At 37.1% G+C, this 15,910-nt stretch overlaps 1 protein-coding gene across 1 annotated transcript; it reads right to left on the bottom strand.

Moving 5' to 3' along the window:
• Nucleotides 1–3,838: 3,838 nt before the first annotated feature.
• LOC137254304 (uncharacterized) lies at nucleotides 3,839–4,988 on the bottom strand. Its single transcript, XM_067791971.1, has 2 exons — nucleotides 4,456–4,988; nucleotides 3,839–4,283 (listed from the first exon to the last, which is right to left on the bottom strand). Exons 1-2 carry the CDS (start codon nucleotides 4,986–4,988, stop codon nucleotides 3,839–3,841), a joined length of 978 nt encoding a protein of 325 aa, XP_067648072.1.
• Nucleotides 4,989–15,910: the final 10,922 nt, after the last annotated feature.

Here is a 15,910-nt window from a genome sequence, read left to right as displayed (position 1 = left end):
AGAGTTAGTCTGTTCTTGACATTGAGGAAGAATAAATGGTAAATATCGTTAAGCGGAAAAAGCTATTTTTATTTGGATCTTTTCAGGTTGCAATGGGGCCGCGGGGCGGCCCCCAACTTTAACTTTTTGGAGCCCTAGTCCTTGGGCTCCTTAACTTGTATGTATGTGTGTACGTATATAAATATTTTAGTGTAGTAAATTGAAATATATTTGCAACTCTCTTCAAATAACTTGGTTGATTTAATTCATTCCTTTTTTTAATAACTCTTCGTAGTCGTTTGTTTTTTATACCTTTCATGAAAATGAAATGGTATATTAATTTCGTCACGAAACCCAAAATTGTAAGTCCTTAAAGGAAAATAGATAGACCCACCATTAACCCTTTCGCTATATTGTTGCCATATGGCAACATCAAACTTTGGGACGGCGTAGTTTCCACCACTTAAAAAAAAAGCTAGTAATTTTATTAACAATTATGTTTTTTAAACCTTTAAGAAAATACAAAATTACAGAAAACCAATTTTTTGGTGTATTGTAGTTCATAGAGTGATTTGAATCCCTTCATTGCGATTTTTTTCAATACAAGGCACTTTTTTGTTTTCCGGCTGGAAAAAATATTTTATAACTTTTTGAAAAATTGTTGATTAAAATATAACCATAAATATTTGCCTTACAGACTGCTATTGAAATTTTGGATTATAAAGCTTTGTGTCGGGCGCTATAATTTTTTAAAATGTGTATGTTGTCATTTAGCAACATATGCCTTGTAAGGTGTTCAAAATTTCAATAACGTGCGGCCAATTTTTAAATTGCATACATTCATTTGCGCTAGTAACTCATAGCGATCAGACGTTTTTTTTTAACTTTAGCGAACATTTCTTAGCCATGCCACGGAAAATGAAAGAAGCTGATATCGAAAAAATTCTGATAAATTTTGACGACTCGGATATATCCGACACAGAGCACTTACAAGAAACAGAAACTTTTGATAATTTACTAAATGCATTTGACGAAAATTAAACTTTTTTGATCGAAGAGCTTTCCCGGCAAGATCAATATGAAATTAATATTTCAAATATTGACGTCGAAGAAAACGTAGGTTTGGGTGAAGCTACAATAGCTGTACCTAGCTCTATTTCACGTCAAGTTTCAAAGTTCATTCCGAAAAAAAATTGTGAGTTCCGATGGAAGAAAGCACCATGGCCTCCTTTAAATGCGTATTTTACTCAGACCTACCCAAATTCTAATAAGAAAGTCCCCGTGGTTTACTTCTTGGAGTATTTTTCTGAAAATTTCCTTGACCAAGGTATGCAAGCCACTAATCAAACATCTTTATTGCAAAGTGGCAAATCCGTAAATTTCTCTAAGGAAGAGTTTCTGAAATTTCTTGCTTTAGAGATAACAATTGGGACATTGGGCTACCCTAGATTGGATATGTACTGGTCAAAGGCCACAGCAATTCCCGTCTTCTCTCAATGCATGACAAGACCACGATTTCATTCCATACGAAATAATTTAAAATTTACAACAGTCACAATCAATAGTGATAAACTGTTTAAAATTCGAGCACTCCTGGATGCTTTTACGCAAAAACTTTATACTATCCCCAAAGACGAAAATCTTTGTGTTGATGAAATGATGATTCCATTTAAAGGAAAGACTGCATTAAGGCAATATATGCCTTAAAAACCTATAAAATGGGGTATTAAAGTATTTTGTCTTTGCAGTTCGAAAGGCATAACTTACGATTTTGAAATATATCAGGGTAAGGGAACTGTTTCGATTAATCAAAATCTAGGGTTTTGCTCTGATATTGTAATGCATTTAACGAAAACTATATCTGATAATACAAATTTCAAGCTGTTTTTTGACAACTATTTTCCTTCTCTGAATTTGTTATTATGTCTAAAACAAAGGGGAATTTGGGCCACTGGTACCATACGAGGAAATAGGATTAGTAAAGTACCTCTCAAATCTGAGAAGGAGTTAAAAAAAGAAGGGCGGGGAAGTTTCGACTTTCGTATGGAAAGAGAAGACAATATCTTTGTTATGAAATGGCTTGATAGTGGTACCGTTCAACTTGTGTCTTCAATTTATGGGGATGAACCTTTACACAAGGTTACAAGATTTTGTTCCGAACAGAAGAAAAAGATTGAAATAACTCAGCCTAACATTGTCAAAGTGTATAATAAAAACATGGGCGGAGTGGATAAAATTGACTATCTTTTGTCACTATACCGTATATCAATTCGATCGCAAAAATGGACACTCAAGGTGTTTGACCACTTTATAGACATGGCTATATGCAACTCATGGCTAGAATATAAAAGAGACTTGTTCAACATTGACCCAAATACTCAAAAGCATATGAACCTTTTAGAATTCCGACAAGATGTTTCTGATGGGCTAATTTCTCTGTCCAACAAAAGTGAGTGTTCTAGAAAACGTGGACGGCCAAAAGGGGCATTGAGCGAAGAACGTGTAGCTAAATCAGGACGTACGAATGAAACAGCTCCTGCTGTTTCCATACGATATGATGGAAACCAACATTGGCCGGAGCATACAGAAAAGAAAAGCTGGCGCAAAATCAATGGATGTTCAGGATATACCAGGTTCAAGTGTTCAAAATGCCAGATTCACCTATGCCTCCCTAATGGAGCTCGGGATTGCTTCAAGGACTACCATTATATAAGCTAAATATCTATAACTATCGTAATAAAAATATGAATTCTTATTATTATTTGTATTATTATAATTATTGTTATTATCACTATTATTTCCACTATTATTATTCATTATCTTCATTACTTTTTAAACTGAAGTGTTAATAAAAATGTTATATGTATATATTCATGTTTATATGAATATTTTGGAATTTCTGATTTTATATTTTCATTTCCAGCATTGTATGTCATAAATAAAACAAAATAAATTGAATAAAACATATTTGCTTCAAATATTCCATATGTGTGTTTTTCTGTACCTTTAACGAAATTTGTTGCCATATGGCAACATTGAAAAAAACTGTTTTCCGAAAATAATTTTTAAAATTTTTTTATTTATTTTTTATGCTAATGGAACCAATAAGAGGTCTCGCGTAAAATTTTAGATTTTTTTGACTACTCTATAGAAAGTTGTACTGAAAGGGTTAACTGAATGATCAGTTTTAGTGGCCGTGGTTATCGTAGGAACTGACTCGCTTTAAATAGCGATGGAAGATATGTAAGTCATCTTGAAATTTACACAAGTTATCGTGTTCACAGACGGACGGCGGACATGGATTAATTAATTTATTGTCTTCAATCTGACAATTTGGATATATGGAAGTCTAGGTATATCTCGATTGTTTCTGCCGTTAAAAGCTACCGTTATGCGAATTAATATAAATTAATATAATCGATGGTCTTTGCTTAGCTAAGTAGGTATGAAACAGGTATGCATAAACTGCTTACTACAAGAATGGTTTTGCTAAAATGAGATAATATCAACTAGTAGCTAAACATTTGCTATCAGCTCTTAGATTTCTAAGCAAAAATAAGCGCTACAGTTGTGAGGCGCATTTTAGATTTATCAGACTTTTTATTTTTAAAGAGTAATTTAGTATAATGTGGAATTGTAAGAATAACCAACGCTTAAAATGTTTCCCTCCAATTTCCTCTTCACGTGCATCCACCACGCCTTCTCTCTCTTTCTCTAGACCATATTCTGCACTGCACATCGCCGTGCCATTGCGACACGAATACAAACTCTACGGAAATAACATTTTACACACATTGCTAAATAATCACATTATTTTAATACTTAAATTAATATTACTCATAATAACGAAAATAATGATTCAATTATATTCTTCACTTTGCTTCTGATAGCTTGTCGCCTCTTTTGAAAATTCTGCTGAATGCTCATTTCCATCGTAATCTTCATGTTCATCCTCATTATCATAACTCTCTTCAGACTCATCATTCGACTCTTTATGCTGCACGTGCTTTTCATTGTCACTTTCATTTTCGTCATTCTCTTCATAATCTTCGTTCACTTCATAATCACCTTCTTTACCTCCATTGTCATCGTAATTATTTTGTTCGATATCCGGCTGAGGATGCTGTACCTGATGTTGGGCTGCATGAGGATAGTTCCACAAGGGTGCCGGATAAGGTTGTGATGGTGGCTGCTGACCGTGGACCATTGTGTCAAGGCCATTAGTTGTAACTTCAGCCTTAAAACCACTTATATCATCCGCAGTGTATTTGACCACACGCAAACTACCGTCTGGATCGACGACGCTGTTGGCATTGTTTCAAGTCAAGTCATGTCAAGTTCATTGAAAATGGAATAGTTTTAATGTTTGCCGCAAGTGTGTCGAGATGAAAAATAAAATAAAAAGTATAACGAAAATAAATCGATTCATGGGTACTAACCGGTTAATCAAATATATTATTTTGCTTGCCTACCCACCTGTATGAACCACGCACGGTATCACAATCACGCATCTCCTGACGACTTTGCAACAGACGCGCCTGCGCATCTTCAACTCCATATGCAAATTCATATGCCGGTTTGGCTATGTAGTCGAAGCGTGGCCCACCACCGCCTCCGCTAGTCAATCCATCATTTACAACTACCTTTTGTTCGGGACCAGTTACTGGGCCTGAAAAACGCGAATATGAGTAACCTACTGCCTGACAAACTGGTGGGGTCAGGACGAAACACACCATTATGAGTATTAAGGTGGCGAGGAGAGAGTTCGATGGGAGAAGCAAACGCATCTGTAGACTATATGGCATCATAACAATACGGAACTGGAATTTTAACATTTCATTCCGTGAATATTCGCGATATTTTTGTTGCAGTTTACATTGTTGATGTTGTTGATTAAGTGATTGACGATGTTGATGACAAGTCATGTCTCCGTTAGTGTGTGATGTTAAATTCGATGATGTTGGTGGTGATGCGTGGCATAACTCCTCGTTGACAGCAGCGATTTGCATTATGTTGCGTAAAAGTGGAAGAATATTAAGAAGTAAGTGGGTAACTATCACTTAGTATTAACGAAACTCTATTAAAATTTCACGTCTATTACAAATTCACTAAACTCTTCTCAATTTTTGTTACGTCTATTTAAGCTCCATGTCACTTCTCTATTGGTAGTCCATTCAAATTAAGCGCGTCTTTTCACACTTTTAGCTTATTTATAAAGTTTATGTAAGTTTACTAAAAAACTGTGACAGTTTGAAATTTTTCTTGGTCTTATTTTATTTTTGCGCGAATACCACAAAATATTGGTAATATTGTAATTGAAATTTTATGCTTCGTTGGACAATATTGGAAGTCTTTACTATTACAATATTCCTGCAGTTGCTGCAGAAGAAGAAATAAGGGAAAATTCATATTGTAACACTTTTGTATATATTTTATCAGATTTTCCATTAGCAAGTAAACTATTTGCAGTTATGTAATATCAGCTATTCTTCATCCCAAGGTTTTAGCAGCCTTGCTGATGCAAGTCTACGTGCACAAAGAATCATTTGGCTTATCATAAAACATAATTCCTGCCATTCTTAATTGAGAATATCTGCGACTCTTGCGAAGTTCAATAGAGCAATTCAATTATCTCATCTTAATGGCGAATGACTAATCAGAGGGCTATATTCTAAACTGCGGGACCTTCATTCACTAGGAGTGAAGTTTACACAGCTTCCGAATTTTTTTAAAAGCTGGTAACCCTACAATACAGGTACTCGGCACATAATTGAGTAATTAAGGCTTGGTTTACTCCAAAATCGGTACCGTTATGTTACGATCGCTAAAGAGCGGCCGGTATACTCACCGTTTCTAGCGGCAACGCTTTGTTGGAAACTACGAACTGTTACGGCAGTCGAGATGCAAAAGTTAATTTCACATTTTTGCATGTTTTTTTTTAGTTTCTTTATAATTTTTCTTTTAATAAACTCACAAGAAAAAAATGTCAATTTAAAAATGTTTTTTATTTTATAAATAATTTGAAATATTTGACAAAATATTCAGCGCTTTGACAATAGCGGTGGGAAAAAACGGTGATGAACGAGTCATGACGGCAGGGTTGTTTTATGCCCGGCCGCTTTATTACGTTACGGTGAATTTCACCGTCTTCTTAGTTTCCACATAATTACTTTTACATTGCAATATTTTTGACAACGTACTCTACCGCTATGTAACGGCCGCTATTTAGCGACTCCGCTGTACGTCACCGATAATTTGGTCTGCAATTATCGTCTTAATCACTTTTACATTGATTTCAGGTCAAAAGTAACGCGAGCGCTTTCTCAAAATCGTTCTTACCTTTAATGTTTTCGACCTCCCCTCTATGTTATTTATATTTTGAAGTTACTTGTTGATGTATGCTTTTGTTATCGCTGACAAAACATATGCAACAACAACAATACAGGTAACTAGTTGCCTATTACCAGTACCGATAACCCTCTGTTGCTGTTGTTGCTCCTGTAGTGATAAAGACACTCCTCGAAGGTTTTGCGGAGTGCTATCGATGTTGATGATCCTTTCGCCACAGGAAGGTGAGGTTGACGGTTGGGTTATAAATTGCGCTGTCAACCCCTTGAATCAATTTGGTATTTTAATCGCCTCTTATAACAGGCACACATGCCGCGGCTATATTCTAAGACCTTAATCCGCTTGGAGAATTACCTTCTGTAATTTTGTTTTTTTCACTAATGAAAGGCATCCTTTTTATTAAAATTATATTTATTTAGCAAATATGTAATATTATTTGCTATATTTACAAAATTTCTCTATTAAACTTACAAATCTGTGGCAATTTGAAAAAACGACCTAATTCGAGTTAGGATAAAAGTGATATTCTGCCTTCATAACAGAAATCCGTTACAGATCTCCCTGTGTTACTTACTCATAGCCCTAGCGCCAAATGGCTGCTACAAAATATTGGAAGCTACAATGGTGAATTGTGACTACCTTTTCATATAAAGGTCTATGTATCACCATTATCCTTGCTCGAATTAGCTTGTTTTTTCCAATTGCCAGAAAAAAATATGTATACGAACTCATCAATATAATCAAAATGAATACATTTATTTCAATTTAACTAACCGTCTTCGAATTTGTATTTAGCTGGAGGTAAAAAATGGTTGTTCCATTTTTATCATATTGGAGTACTAATATGACAATTATAATAATGTTTAGCAGCGATCTATGATAACTTTATGTACAAAATATTTAGTGGTCTGCTGCCAATCGGGAATGCAATTTAAAGCAGCTAAGATAACAGTGGTTAGATAGCTGATCTCATTAATAGTTGGTGTCACTGTTGCTAATTTCAATTTGTAGGTGTTGGTACTACGGATGTGGAAAATAAATATATATGGCTTTTGTACCGATCCCCTTGCTTGGTGTATCAATCCTAGGTGGTGCTCCAGCTATCAAAGCCACTTCCCTCTTTCGAGTTTCCGTATTTACGAAGCACATTAATCATTTGCTACATGGCACAAAATGTTTTTCAGAAAACCCCATCCTTCATAAATTCTCTATTATATGCTAAAAAAATTTGAAGTTATCGGAATTTAAAGACAAACAATGTACAATTTAGCATTATCACCTTCCTGATTACCCTTATTATTTGTGGAATGGTTGTTTGGTTGAGATTTTGGCGTCTCATAGCCCTCGCAAGTAACGTTAAAAGGAAGATACCTCGTTGCCAATTGTTTAAAACCATATGCATAACTTTATAACTTTTCTGTAAAACAGATACCTACAACTCTTTTTAATACGTTTTCGGTATTGGTGTCAGCTGATGGATAGACCACGCCAGGACAATCGATTAAGAATATACGTTTCATTAAAAGTTATTAATTGTCTCTAGCAGACCCAGCAGACCCAGCAGACAGATTCAATTACTAGAGGTTTGTTCTCCAATGATTGGCGGCCACCGTGGTGTGATGGTAGCGTGCTCCGCTTACAACACCGTATGCCCTAGGTTCACACCCAGCAACATCAAAATTTTAGAAATAAGGTTTTTCAATTAGAAGAAAATTTTTCTAAGCTCGGCAGTGTTTGGCAAGCGCTCCGAGTGTATTTCTGCCATGAAAAGCAGATGCCGTTCGGAGTCGTAAAACATGTAGGTCCCGTCCGGCCAATTTGTAGGGAAAATCAAGAGGAGCACGACGCAAATTGGAAGAGAAACTCGGCCTAAAATCTCTTCGGAGGTTATCGCGCCTTATATTTATTTATTTTTTTTATGTTCCCCAATGATGATAGAGCTTTGGCACTCCATAATTTAAAAATTTCAATCCCCTTTAGCGAAAATTGTAGTAGAAAAGTACCTGTAGTAGTATATTAGTAGTCATAATAAATTTGTAAATGCCAACAGACTTTGGGGGAAATAATTTATTTTCTACTAAATATTTCGTGAATTGATAAATAGTTATGCTGCTTTGGTTATTCTTTTAGAATTTGTATGAAGAATTCAAAATCTCCCTATCTGCGCAAAAGTTAAATGCATTTTGACATAAGAGGGAGTTAAAGAAAAGCATTCTGAGATACTGAGGTTACAACATGGACGTTCCAAATGTCGACCATTTTGAACATCCACGTCAATGGCACTACGCTACCGACTGTCTTACACTCCAAAATTTTGGGTGTAACGTTCGTTCAGGATCTAAATTTTGGTGAGCATGCAGCCGCAATTGTACCGAAAATCCAGAGCCGTAATAAAATCCTCAAATCTCTTGCTGGCAGTACTTGGGGAAAAGATAAAGAAACTCTCATTACCACTTACAAAGCAATTAGCCAGCCGATTGCATGCTACGCATCCCCTATATGGTCGCCAAGCCTAAAAACTACTCACTGGAAGAAGCTACAGGCCTGCCAAAATACTGCCCTCAGAACCGCCACGGGCTGTCTTCTTATGTCCCCAGAATACCATATACATAATGAGGCGAGAATAATCCCCATCAGGGAGAGAAATGAAATGCTAACCAAACACTTCCTGTTGAATACCCAGAAAACTGGGCATCACAACAGACATCTGATTGATGAGCCAACACCGCCCAGGAGCTTAAGAAGTCATCCCCGTAGGCTTTATGAGGAAATACGGCACCTGAGAACTCAGCCGTATGAAGCCAAAAAACACAAGCAGGTCCTCAGTGAACTCCACAAACAGGCGTCGGACCTTTATGCCGGGAATTGCCCGGTGAATCCAGTACTCAAAGAACAATACCCAAAACTTGCGGAAGAGGAACGCACACTCCCCAGGGAAACGCGAGTCACTCTAGCTCAACTTCGATCTAGATACTGTAACAGGGTAAACTCTTACCTATCCAGAATCAACCCCGACATACAAAATGTATGCCCTGCTTGCAATGTGTCCCACACATGAGTCCAACCATCTATTTAATTGTAATGTGGAACCAACGCCTCTAACACCCCTCTCATTATGGTTCCCCCCTGTTGAAACAGCAAGTTTCCTTGGACTCCCGTTAGAGGATATTGATGACAATTTGTGAGCGGTCGCACCTATTGAATGGGGCGAAACACTACTATAACAACAGCAACAACATTGTTGTTATACATAGGACATCATCTGCATAAGTTTCTCGTAGTTGCTAGTGGCGAGAGGGTATTTTATTTTGGTGGAGTGTTCGGATTGCTATGATAGTTAGTTGTTTGCTTTTAAATGCATTCAAGCCTTTGTTTGCAAGCAGTTATTTAAATTTTATTTTATTAATTGTTAGTCCATCCTGATGCCGGGTTGTTTAAATATTTCCCCAAATAATTAATAAAATAAGGTTTAATAATTGCTTGCAAAAAAGTGCATGAATGCATTTGAAAGCAAATGGGCAATCCTCGCTTTGCAATAACAACTAACTATCATGGCTAATAATATAATAAAAAATTTTAAGAATTAAAGACATTCAAAGATGAGCGTTGTTCCGCTCCTTTGTTTTACCAATCATTCTTCTACGTTTTGAGAGCCATAACTAGAAGAAGAATTGACCTATCGTAAAAAATTCGGTATTCTTATTTTCCCCCACTTTTGATAATGTGTGTCAAAAATCTGAAACTAAATGGTTTTTACGATAAGAGCTCTGTGTATATTATGTTCGGTTTCGCCCGGACTTAGAGTTCCTTCCTTAACATGTGAAACATAAATTATTATATAATTTGAGAGTACACTCAACAAAAAATTTCGAAAACCGTACAAGTAATTTTTTTGGTTATATAAAATATTTTTTTTTAAATATGCGAGTACTCTTATTCACTGAGCTAACTTGTACATGTAAATTTTGTAAATAATGTTCAATCAAGTATTCTGTTAATTCAAGAACAATAAACCCAATTTGCTGATTTCACTTGCTTAATTTCTTTCGGTGTACTACTCACTAGGACTGGCTCACTCACTCTCCGCCATAGAATGTAACTCTGTTTAAGTACAATCTGTGTTTAAGTACAATTAAAATATGAATAAATCAATAAATGCACCGGTATTTCTTTTCATAAAATTTTATTTCATTAAGTGAATATTGAATATCGTTCTTGAAATTTTTCACAGACTGTACGTTTAGCATTTACATTGCTTTGACACCTGCTTTTGATGTTTGTTATTGAAAAAAATTACCAAAATATTTTTGTTGAATTTGAGCCGCCAGCTGAATGATGTTGTTGCCGCGCCCACTGCAATATTACGTAAATGAATATTTTCGGTAGCGGATTTAACTCTGAACCAAAAGCTATCAAAACCACTCTTGTAGTTTTTCTTTTATATGCAATGAGTTCTTACACTAAACTTGGTGTTTTTGTTGTTGTTGTTGTAGCGATAAGGTTGCTCCCCGAAGGCTTTGGGGAGTGTTATCAATGTAATGGTCCTTTGATACAGATCCGGTACGCTCCGGTAACACAGCACCATTAAGGTGCTAGCCCGACCATCTCGGAGACGATTTATGTGGCCACATTAAACCTTCAGGCCATTCCCTCCCTCCCCACCACCAAGTTCCATGAGGAGCTTGGGGTCGCCAGAGCCCCGTCTGTTAGCGAATCAGGATTCGCCGCGGATAGGTGAGATTGACAATTGGATTTGGGGAAGCTATATATTGCGCTGGCAACCTGAAGGGTTGCGCTACACAGCCCCTTGAATGTGGTATTTTAGTCGCCTCTTACGACAGGCATACCTACCGCGGGAATATTCTGACGACCTAAGCCGCTGGGGTAACTAAACTTGGTGTGCTTGGTGTCTGTTGTAGCTTTTGTTGTAGCTGGTGGATTGGCGGCTGTGGTGCATATTGTACATACTTTCGGCGAAATAAAAATATATTCTATTCCACTAAATAGAGTAAGTGTATTTACATTAAAAAAAAAATTAAAGAAAAGCATCGAGAATGAAAATATGGCACATACAGAATAAATAAAAACCACAAAACCAAAAAACGCAAAACCATTTAAGATCCTGGCTGTGTAACCTTAGGAAAAAAAATTAACTAACAATACTTAAATTAGCTAACCAATTACTAAGTCAAACCCAATGAAATTAAAACTAATCTAACTGAAACTTCCACGTTAGAACGGGATTCATAGTGTGCGGGCTAAAATGACATGAAACAAAAACGTCCAGCCATCCAATTGTCCAAGCATTGAATTGTCATTTGGCACTTGCTTATAGGGGCTCCAGCGCTTGGACTTATTAAGTATGTATACTGTCCGCTCAATAGGTTTATTCTGAACGTCACGTTTTAGCTAAAATTCAAAACAAAGTAAAAAAAATTTTGTGTCGATAGAAATATTCAGACAACTGCACTTCGCTCTGGGAAAATTAAAAAAAAATATTTAGCATTCGATGAATCACAAAAATATATAACGTGTTCCTAAGTATTATGCATAAAGCACGTAATTCATCCACGACTAGTCTGCATAAAGATCTTACAGCTAATCGTAAAATCTTCTTCTGTATTTGCCGTCGTAAACTTCGTTTTGTCCGTCCTCCATCACCATCAAACGCATCCTTTTCGCTTTTCTTCCCAGTTTTCGGTAAGCATAACTTACGGCTCGTCAGAATATACCAGTAATAGCTCTAACAAAATATTGTTTCGGAGTGTTCAAGCTCTGTAGCCAGTAGAATTATCTTTAGCATCAAATTACAGAAGTCGCACGATAGGGGAACACCCTGGCTAAAACCTCGTTTAGATTCGAATCGCTCGCATAGGTCCTTCCCAATTCTGGCTGACCTGGTGATGTTACTCAACGTCATTTTTCACAGCTGTTTAAGTTTTGCAGGAAAAGCAAATTAAGGCAGCGGCAAATAGGCGGCTTCGATTCGTGCTGTCGGCTACTTTAATCGACGAAGTGGTTGATGGTAGTTTTACCAGGTCTGAAGCCGCACTGATCGGGTCCAATCAGCAGATACACCGTGGGCGTCAATCCTTCGCATAACATGCTTAAGAGGACCTTATATGCGGTTCATCGATGGCTGTTTCTTGCGAAGACGAGCATTTTTTCAGCAACAAATTCAGTGAATACTCCTTTTAGAATGGCGATTTATCACAGCATGTTGAACGCTCTTCATTAAGTTGTTTAGAACTGGTCGTACTGCCAAGGGACGACCCTTGGGATCGAGGGAAAGAGAAAATGGCGTCGCAAGGCCAGAATGAAAGCGAGGGAGGCAGACAGAGAAATAGAGTCTGAACTATAATTAAACAGAAAGGAGAAGGGGCTTCAACTATACCTGGCAGCTTAGAAAATAATCCAGCGCTTGGAAACTGTATTCGAACCAACTACGCTTTTCATGAGCCAGTGAGATAGTGGAAGCAGGTCGAATGCCAACAAGAACTTGATCTTAATGCGAGCGATTCTTGATTCTTCAGAGGGATTGCGTAAACCATTGGAAGCTAATTCTGCAATCTAGAGTAAAAGAGGGCCTCACAATAGCGAGGAAACATGGTATCCGAGAGTTCCAAAACAGAAAGAATGGGAAAGGGAGGTAGTATGTCAAAAAGTAATGAAATAGTTGATAAGCATAAGGGAAGTAACGACTACACTTCAGCTTAGTCGGAGATTCTAAAAGGAGCTAACATTCCGACTCTAGTGGTCTGTGCGAATAAGAACATAATGTCAAAGCAAGGCCAAGGCGCCAATAAACCGCAATAATTCTGGAATTTCATGTGGTCATATTAATCGTTCCCGAGATGGTCGGACTAGTACCTTAATGGTGCATTGTTCCCGGAAGGTACCGGATCTATATCCGGCAAAGGACCATCAACATCGATAACACTCCCCTCCCCCCTTCGGAGAGTGCCTTTGCTTTAATACAACAACAGCATGTGGAGGAGCGGGAAAATAATGGCAATACTCCAAATGCGGAGCTCCCGGGATACTCGGGCCAGTAAGATAAAAGCGCCGAATTTATATCTAAAGACTGTTAGTATCGATAACGGAAAGTATGGATTAATTGTTAGGAAAATATTGTTATAAATAAAAGTTCATCATACACATATTTATCAGACGAGGATTTGGGGAGCGGAGTTCTTCATTTAACTAAAGGGTTGGGCGGGATGGCCTAGTAGGTTCAATTTGGTCAGATTAAATCGTTCCCGAAATGGACGGATTGGTACCTTAATTGTGCTTTTTACCGAAACACGCCGGATTTATATCGTACAACAACACTAACTTAACGGAAAGTATTATTGTTGCCCCACAAGTTGATGGACAAACATCTTGTTTATCCTTCTCCAGCAGGTTGAGGTTGACCTACGTCAACACGGCTTAAAATATGGTTATCTGGACTTGGCTGTCTCCTGATCAAGGAGCGCGTAAAAACATGGTAATCAACCACAAGCTATGCTCTGCCAGTCATTTTCGTGGCTCAATCAGCAAAGAGAGACTCCTGTTTGGAAAAAACGGGAGGCCTAAGGGCCCTAGTAAAAACATTCTGGGATGTTGAATAATAGGAATAATACCCGAAAATTCAGCCATAAGTTTTTGGCCGATGATAATAGATTTCTAGAGGAACTTACTTCTCCATGAACCGTAACGTTACACGCTACAACTAAGTTTAAAGTATTGTGTGCATGACTGGCCAAAAGATAGTGAAGTGTATGTGATTGTTTTCTAGTTGAAAATCGATTAAGTCACTGCTAAAATAAATGTGGCGCCCGAACAAAAATGCGCACACCAAAAGCTGACATAACTATAACTACCAAAACAAAAATTAATAAACCAAATGGTCCAAATATCCATTCATTCGGCTTAGCAATTGCATTGGCTGACCAGTCAAACTGTCAGGCGTTTCAAAAGGCATTCTCCTTATGCCGCTGCCGTTGCTAGCGTTTGTATATTAGATTTGAAAAATATATAGTCCACGTGAATAAAAAAATCTTATACGCATACAAAGCTACATACTTAATGCGGGCATAGGCATTTGGGTAGGCGTAAACGTCAATGCACTAAAACATTTGCTCTATTTATTTTTTCAAATACTTTAGCTTATTTGTAATTTTGTGTTATATGTATAACTAAGTATGTCTGAATGTAGGTATTCAATGAAGCTCCAGCAAATAATTTGTGCTATGCCCATTGGTGGATCAGGGGGATTTTGGTATGCCTCCAATTCAGTGGTGCACAACGGTGGGAGAGCTTCGAACACTAACGAAACTTTTTTTATTTTATCATACAATTCACGCATGAGATTTTTACTGCTTGAAGTACACGCTAGAAGTGATTAGAGCTGATTACATTCAACACGGAGTCTATATACCACAACCGCAATAACGCAAAGCTTGACGACCAGCGTATCTACTTGATTACTTTAAACGCGGCAGCCACAAAAAATATTATTGCAAAAAATAGCGAAAAATTTATAAAATAATATTAATTATGTTTAAAAAACATCCAAAAGAATGATTTTAGCTTTGATTATCTGTTATTTACTTCTATTTTAATTTTTATTGACAAAATAACAAGGACCCAACTCGTTGTCGCTACCAAAAAATAAAATTAGGTTTAATTTGGCTACAACCGCATTCGTGATTGATTGTCGTGCCGCTCTGTCGGGTCGAAAATAACGACCCTTATACAATAGACAGATGTAAAAATAACAGATGTCGCTTTGTAGCTGCCGTGAGTGTAAACACGCCTATTGACTGCTTGCTTTATTGAATAACTGTCGCTGCGCTATCACGATATGTAGTTGAACGACGAATAGTTTTCCAAAGCTCTCGAGGCATCACTGCTCAAGTTATGTATACATAGGCTGCAGCTACTACCGAATTTGGGGAAGAAAACGGCATGAATCTCTAATACAGTTGTCAAAATATAACCACATCCATGATGAGAAGAAGATAGTTCTACTGAATTTTACTCCCAAAAATTGATCACAGTTTTTTCGGCTTGGTAAGATTCTTCAAAATATCTGGATCCGCGCATCACTTAGCAGAACTTTTCGTTTTTGTAATAAGTATTGCATTCCCTTTGTCCTTAGAACCACGCTTGAAATTTCAAGTCTATAGCTTACAGAAAAGTTACTTAAAAATGGATGCCAAGATATCAAATCTCGTATGAGTTTTCTAATTATGTCGACTCGTGCACCATCTTGCGAAATTTGTTTCATCTTTTGTTGCATTTTCTCGATGGTCCCAACTAAGTGAAAGCTTAAAAACCGATCTCAGTATTCCCCCTATTCCGTATCCTTACGTTTTCTAGTAAACATTTTGCCATATGTGTCCCACTGTTATGGACATCTGAACACCATTTTATATTTCAAGCCTCAAGCCCACCGGAGGGACATTTAAAACCGAATTTTCTGAATATGTCGATCCGTGCAGCATGTAGTGAATTTTTTTTATTCTTTTGTTGAATTGCTTTTTTTCTGAACTGCGAGAGATTTGTCTTAAAATTTCATTTCAAGATTCCTTACCTC

The sequence above is a fragment of the Eurosta solidaginis genome, chromosome 5 (genome assembly GCF_040869045.1).
Source record: "Eurosta solidaginis isolate ZX-2024a chromosome 5, ASM4086904v1, whole genome shotgun sequence".
Classification (NCBI taxonomy): Eukaryota; Metazoa; Arthropoda; class Insecta; order Diptera; family Tephritidae; genus Eurosta; species Eurosta solidaginis.
This window is presented reverse-complemented; position numbering and strand designations above follow the sequence as displayed.

What these genes read in the sequence shown, in the direction of transcription:
- LOC137254304 (XM_067791971.1), bottom strand. Translation starts at nt 4,988, where the DNA reads ATGCAAATCGCTGCTGTCAACGAGGAGTTATGCCACGCATCACCACCA. An exon ending in ACCGTGCGTGGTTCATACAG is followed by an intron (nt 4,284 to 4,455) that starts GTGGGTAGGCAA and finishes CAATGCCAACAG; the next exon opens with CGTCGTCGATCCAGACGGTA.